At 34.9% G+C, this 7,564-nt stretch overlaps 1 protein-coding gene across 2 annotated transcripts; it reads right to left on the bottom strand.

The window, feature by feature from the left end:
• LOC110113242 (rhomboid-like protein 14, mitochondrial) lies at positions 1-6,696 on the bottom strand. Of its 2 annotated transcripts, none has more exons than XM_020845725.2 (2): positions 6,339-6,696; positions 1-1,158 (listed from the first exon to the last, which is right to left on the bottom strand). In XM_020845725.2, the coding sequence occupies exons 1-2, from the start codon at positions 6,555-6,557 to the stop codon at positions 376-378; spliced, it is 1,002 nt and encodes a 333-aa protein (XP_020701384.1). In that variant the 5' UTR covers positions 6,558-6,696; the 3' UTR covers positions 1-375. The 2 variants fall into 2 exon arrangements, with proteins under 2 accessions (XP_020701384.1, XP_020701385.1); XM_020845726.2 differs by lacking the exon at positions 6,339-6,696 and adding an exon at positions 1,266-1,556.
• Positions 6,697-7,564: the final 868 nt, after the last annotated feature.

Consider the following 7,564-nt stretch of genomic DNA (forward strand, 5'->3'; position numbering starts at 1 on the left):
TTTGATATAAGGAGATACAAATTCAAATTTTCAACACAAACAGCGATGTGGTGCAATTTTGATCAACAATGAAGCCATTTTGCTGCATAGTGAATTAACAAATTTAACGAGTAGGAACTACTTCAAATATTTAAGACAGTAAGGCAATAATCCGCCAACAGTTCATATGGCAGGGGAAAGTAGATTATTTACTTCGAAGTAAAACAAAACATTACCCATAAGCTGAACCTCAGTAAACTATGACTACAGCCTGGGACAGAATTGCCATACCTAAAAGGCCCAAATTTCTGTGTGGCTTTGTTACTATTCAAACAAAACAAAGTAAAACTGCAGAACCAGAGGACATCGTCTTGCAATATTAGAAATTTTGTAATGTCATCTACTGAATCTTTCAAGCCGCCGCCGCCTTACCTCTTCCAAGCTGAGCGCGCCATTATTATTGGATGGCGCCGGTGAAGCGAACCCATGACCCGACCTCTCAGTGCTGCACATCTCGCATACATCGGCCAAAGCAGAATTATCATATGTGCAGGCAGTGCATCTCCACACATCATATACCCTTTGAACTGGCCGCCTGCTTCCAACAGTACCTCGTCCTGTTATTCGCCGAGTTTGCCACCCAATCAAGCTTTTCAAAAACTTCACAGGCCAGGTTATAGCACCAGCGACCTTCCTGATTAAAGCAGCAAGGGGATCTGGACCGCTGTAAGATCGTCGCAGCTTGAGATAGAGAAGCCCAGCAAGAATACCACCAAGATGACCAAGGAAGGACACTCCAGGAACAAATAACTGGATGAGAATCAATTCTACCCAAGCGGCGTGACGTGCAGGAACCAGGAGACCGTTCAGAGAGGTCAAGTCATCTGATTCTGAATTCAGCACAACCTTCATGGCGAATAGAACGCCAGAAAAGCCCACAGCATACTGGTTATAATATGCAGTTTCATAATCGAAGAAGAGTAGCAAGCTTTTAGCAAGAAGTAGAGTGATTCCTTGGGAGAGACCAAGTAATGCTGCTACCATTGAAGCGAATTCCACACTGCCCATTGACGTTTCCAGCTGAATCCCCTTCCACAAGAGGGACATCATGTTGTAAACTAGATGGGATTCACCCATGTGGTAGAAAGCTGACAAGAAAAAGCGCCTTAGGTCCCTGTACTGCAAAAACAAAAATGAAGAGTTGAAGTTCATGATTTACTGTATTAAATAAGTCTTCAAATTCTGCACTGTGCTGTAGGTATGAAAGTAAATAGTTGGGGAGAAACCTATTCTTGCAAAGCTGCTGTGAAGTATAACAACAACAACATCAAGCATCCCACTACGTGGAGTCGGCTACATGAATCCTTTTTCTCCATTGTGTCCTATTAATAGCCACCTTAGATGGTTTGGTCACGTAAATTCTCGGCCTTCTGATAATCAGGTTATGAGAGTAGATGTATTAAATTTGCCCTATATTAAGAGATGTAGAGTTAGACCTAAAAAGACTTAGTTAGAAAATATCATAAATGACAATTTTTATTAAATTTATATGAGAATTTGACCATGTTGGAGGAAAAAAATTCATGTAGCCGACCCCACGTAGTGGGATAAAGGCTTGATATTGTTGTTGCCCTGTTAAGAGTCAAATTATCATTTAAATCTAATAAAAGAAGGTCATTTCTAATATTTTATAACCAAGTTTTTTTAGGCATACTTCTACCTTTCTTAACATAGGCCAAATCTAATGCTTCTACTATCTCAGCCTAGTCATCAAAATGCCGATGTTTTATGTAACCAAACCATCTAAGTAGACTCTTTCTAATCTTATCTGCCACTGGAGCTACTTTAACAACATTTTCATGTATATGCTGGTTTCACATTCTGTCTATAAGAGTGAAGCCACTCATCCGCCCGAGCATCCTGATCTCTGTAACACTTAATTTTATACTTCTCTTTTAATTCCAACATTTTGCACCATAAAGAATTCCAGATCTCACCACTATCTCACAAAAACTTCCCTTAAGTTTGAGGAGTACTTTTCTATCACACAACATGTCCAATGCATTCCTCCACTTCAACCACCCAAGTTGAATTCTACTAATAATATCCCCATCTATCTCCCCATCACTTTGAACAATAAACCCAATATATCTAAAACGTATACTCCTATTAATGACTTAATTATCCAAATTCACAATTCCTCCATTAGATCTATTATTATTAATATTATACTCCATGTATTCAGTTTTAGATCTAATCAAATTAAAATTTTTTTACTCTAAGGTTGACCTCCATAATTTAAGTTTACCTTCAACTCCCTCTTTAGTCTTATCAACAAGAAGAATATAATCAGCAAAAAGGATACACCATATTACATTCTCTTACAAATGTCTAATAAGAACATCCATAACTAAAGCAATAAGATATGGGCTTAAAGCCGATCCATGATGTAATCCAACAGAAATAGGAAAATACTTGGTCAAACCACCTTGCGTTTGAACTTTGAGCATAAGTAATAGCTCTTGCATACATATATTTAATGACTTGAATATAAGTATAATTAAAATTCCATTAACATATATATGACAAATTTTGGGACAATATGAGTCAAATGAATAGAAGTGATCATGGAAGAAATGCACAAAAAAATTCTTCAGAGGGAAACATATAATAGAGAGCACTGGATGCAAAAAGAAAATATTGCTACAAAAATCGGCAGCATGATACTGAATGATATTGGACAACATACGGCAAGTAAAAAGATATTTACATCTCTATAGCGATAAAGTTTTTCTGCATTCTTCCACACCATATAGTGTTTTGGTAAATTGCTAAATAAGCCTTATTGAATTTAAGAGAGCAAAGTGAAATCTCTACCCATGGTCTCCCCCATCCACTCAAACGCACTAGCATCACTATCAATCCACCAACCACCATTTCCAATAGGATTCTCTAACTCCACGTCCTCCCTCCATCTTTTTAAATCCACCTCAAAAATCCAATTTTAATCAAGACCCAAAAAGGTGGGTTGGGACTTGGGATGGGAAAGGGGATGATGACGTAGGGAAAAAAGGAGAGGAGAATGTAAGGGGCAAGTTTTCCTTTATCACTCCAAGTAAGGTTGTCTCAAAACCATACCTAAGCCTCCTAGAATCGACATAAAAGAAAGCCCCATTATTATAAAAAAACAAAAAGAAAAAAGAAAGCCCCATTATTTAGAGATTTTCCAAACCTTTCTTATACACGAAAAACATAAACTCTATGACAGGGGCGGAACCGGCTTTAATTTTGAGGGGGGGCAAAAATACAACACAAAAATAATTAAATATTTAAAAAATAATATTATATATCTATACATTACGAAAAGTTTTTTAAAAAAATTAAGCAAGAAAAATAAAGAAAAAATGTGTAATTAAACTGTTATTAAAAGCATGAAAGAGAATATTAGAACTAAATGTGAAGAAATATGTAGATATTTTAGGGCAAGTTAGGACAAAAATTTTTTTAGGGGGGGCAAAAAAAAATTTGAGGGGCAAAAAATTTTTTTACTCTTATAATTTTTTTTTTTTTTTTACTCCTATAAAAAAAAAATTTTTTTTAAGGGGGGGCAATTGCCCCCCCTAAGCTCACTATAGTTCCGCCCTTGCTCTATAATGCTCCATGGAATATAACAGGTGATTTATGTAAGCATAAATAAACTTCTTATCCTAAGAAAGCTACCTAACAAGAAAGGAAAAAACATTATATAGTTAAACAAAAGAAATGCTACTCATCCTAATAAGGCATGAATTATTAGAATTTTCCATATCTCCAAACCAACAAGCCCCTAGCTCCTCCCTCTATCACTATTCCATAAATATTTGTCCAATAAGCCATTATTGAATTAGTACATTCTCAAATCACTTGTTGACATTTAAATTGGAGTCACCTTTCAATGACCATATGAAAATTGGTGATGACAGATCAAGGCAAAATTTCAATTAATAAAGGCGGCCTATATGAAAGGCTTCTAAGAAGTAGATAGGAAAGAATAAATAATAAGAGTTCATAAAAACAACCTCAAATAACTGGAATAAAGTTAATGATAATTATAATGATGACCTATAAGAGATAGTCGCCCACCTTTAGAAGCTGAATGTAATTGACGCAATATACTTCTATGATCACAAACAAAGAAAATCCTAGTTACAAAGTAGCAGAATATATAACTGCCCGCTTCTTACTTCTTCATGCAATTAACTACCAAAAGGAACTGTGAAATTCAAAAAAATACAAGAAGAAAACTAAACTATCCATGTAAATCATAGGCTCAGATGAGAAAGGATGAGTTTTGAGTTTTTTGATATTAGGTTGACAATCAATCATAAAACCATTGGAAAATGCATGAAATTTTCAATATTTCTAGTGTTGGCGCATTCTCCAAAGTGGTGCTGGAAGTAAACAAGTTATAGAGAGAATTGGGCAAAGATCAGCTATGAAGTCACCCATCGGTGATTTGTCCCAATATTAATTAATTGCAGTGAGCAATAGACAAGGCCGGTGAGATGTCCATGAAGGATTTGTCATAGTTTAATATAATTGAGATGAAATGTGATTGATAGTTTGACCAAGTCTCACATCACTTGTAAATATATTAAAAAAAATTTAAGAAATTTCAATGAAATGCTAGAAAAGTAGCTGACACAAAAAATTAAAAATAAATAAAAATAATACTTCTGCAATAAACTTTATGAAAAGATGGAAAACTTTAAATACATTGGGGAGGGTTAAATACATTGAAGGTTAAAAAAGATATGAACTAATTAAGTATTGAAAAGAGAGTTGAAAGAAACATGCGTTTAATTATACGATGACTAGGGTTAATAATATAATTAACTATGCTTAGTTTAACTATATATGAAGCATTTTATGGATAATGTTTATGCTCCTAGAATAAAATTAGATTAAAAATTTATGAACTATTACAAAAATAGTAGGTAAATATCAATAATCTCAAAATGACATGGAGGTTTTAGTAGAATAGTTGAGAAACTTAATATAGATATGGGAGATCATCAATCCACCGACAGAAAAAAAACCGGTTGGCTGCAAATTATTGTTCTCTGTAAAATACAAAGCTGATGGCAAACTGAAAAGATATAAAGCAAGACTAGTGGCAAAATATTACACTCAGACATATAGCATTGACTACCAAGAAACTTTTGCACCAGTAGCCAAGATGAACACTGTCAGAATTCTACTCTCAATAGCAGCTAAGTACAATTGGCATCTGGAACAATTGGATGTAAGAAACGCATTCCTACATGGGGATCTGGAAGAAGAAATATTTATGAAAATACCACCAGGATTTAAGGAAAATTATAAAGGTAACAAGGTATGCAAATTAAAAAAGACCATATATGGGCTCAAACAATCACCAAGGGCCTGGTTTGGAAGGTTCTCTAAGTTTATGCTCCTTAATGGGTATAAACAAAGCCAAGGGGATCATACACTATTCTTTAAAAATTCAGACTCAGGGAGAGTCACAATATTGCTAATGAATTCCTTTATTTAAGCACCTTGTATAGTCTATAAATAGGGATTACATTGAATAAAGTTTAAATGCTTTTCGCTTTTCTAATCTTCTGAATTTAACAAAAGAATAGGGCAAGAAATCACTATACAATCATAATTAACGAAGCTCTGGCTAATGTGGGAATTCAGAAGGATTTAATGTACGCATCATAATGAAACCCTTGTAATACAAAGATAATGTTTTCATTAAATTCAAAGATTATGATTGTATACAAATTTCTTGACATATAGACATAGTCTATATTACTATTGATAATAACACGATAATCTATTGCTCTTACAAAAATGACACCCTGTTTAGCTAAAATTAATTCCCAATTAATATTTTGATGAATGTTTAAAAGACAGAAAAGTAAAATATAGTGAAAGAGAGTAGAACATTCAATTCCATTCGCTACAAATTTCGTGAATGGCTAACATCATTAAATTTGAATCGTTAAAAATTTTCAAGATCAAGCCACTTATCATTCGTTAACACCTCAGAATCATACGCAATAAAAAACAAATAGACGAAAATATCATCAAACATAAGCCAATTTTAGACCAGAAAGCTTATGATTGGTCTTTTTACCTGCGCTGGAGCGCGTAATGATGCATAAAAGAATTCCCAAACACTAACAGTTGTAAGAATTAAACCCACTTAATTTCTTTTATAATGCCATGACTACCACAAAGTAATCTCCAAACAAATTTACTTTCTCCATCTTTGATAACTAAAGATATATATAACTATTATTCTTCAAAATTAGGGTTGAGAGAAGAAGCAGATAGGATGAGAGAAGTACCTTGACAATTAGATGGGGATTAAACCAGACCTCGTCGATGGTGGGGAGAAGCCGGTCAAGGGCTCCGGGTCGGAGATAAATCAGGGTATTGGCGAGGATGAGCCCCGCCGTCACCGGCGGCTTCCGCCGAAGCCGGTAGAATTCAGTGCCAACGTGTAAAGCAAGAACCGGAATCATTCCCCGTGTGATCCTCCTCCTTATGCCGCCGTCCCGATCCATTTTTAAAGTTTATAGGTGCTCGCTCGTTTGTTCTACTCGGTCTCTCTCCCTCTCTTGCTTGATATAGGCTGCATTTTGTTCCGACCGCCCAGGACATCTTTCTTGGAAGTCAAGAAAGCAAAGGCTTCACAAGCATCCGCCCAATTTTGCCAAGAAAATTAAAATATAAAGGTAGATTCACTCAAAATATTAAATTTATAAAATTAATACATAAATTTAATTTAAATTAAATAAAATTGAGTACTTTATTAATAAAGGTTTTTTTTTTGGAACGAGGTCTCTAGCCGCTGCCACTTTTAAAGGAGACGTATGACAGTGTAACTAATCTTTCGATGAGCCTACTAGCAACCAACCCCACAGGTGCAAAGCCACGCAATTATTTTCTCCCCATTTAAGAAATCATGCTGCATGACAGAAGAATCAAACATGGGTTGAGAATTTTCAATCATGCTCGCCCACCAAGTCAGCTAAACTCGGTGGGGTAATGAAATCCTCTAGAAAGTCGCCATGTTAAAAGGGTCTTTGACCACCATCCCCTTTTTTTTCTAGCGGGATGGAGCTTAGCTGAAATATATGAGAAATTCATGATGAGATCTTATCATGATGAGGGTTAACGTTATCTGCAATGCGCTGATTTTGTTGCTTCGTCTATGATTCCTTCGCCTGTAACTTACATCGCTCATTCTTCACTGTTGAAACCAAATTGTTGCCATAAATTTCATCGCTAACAACCTTTTTCCCTCGTTGTTGATGATGATGATATTGTAATAGAGGTGATGATGATGATGATGGCGGTGATATTATTATTTGTCATTTAATGCTTTCAATATTCTACGTATAAATTAAGAAGGTTAGATGTTAAATATGTAAATCTTAATATTTTGAGTGATTTGTATGTAAATACCCCCAAAAAGTCAACTATATATAAATATTTATTTAAATTTGTTACGTCCTAAAAAATTATGATAATAGAGTGTGAATTTGATATATTAGCTTTGTGCAAAGAT

The sequence above is a fragment of the Dendrobium catenatum genome, unplaced genomic scaffold (assembly GCF_001605985.2).
Source record: "Dendrobium catenatum unplaced genomic scaffold, ASM160598v2 original_scaffold_144855, whole genome shotgun sequence".
Taxonomy (NCBI): Eukaryota; Viridiplantae; Streptophyta; class Magnoliopsida; order Asparagales; family Orchidaceae; genus Dendrobium; species Dendrobium catenatum.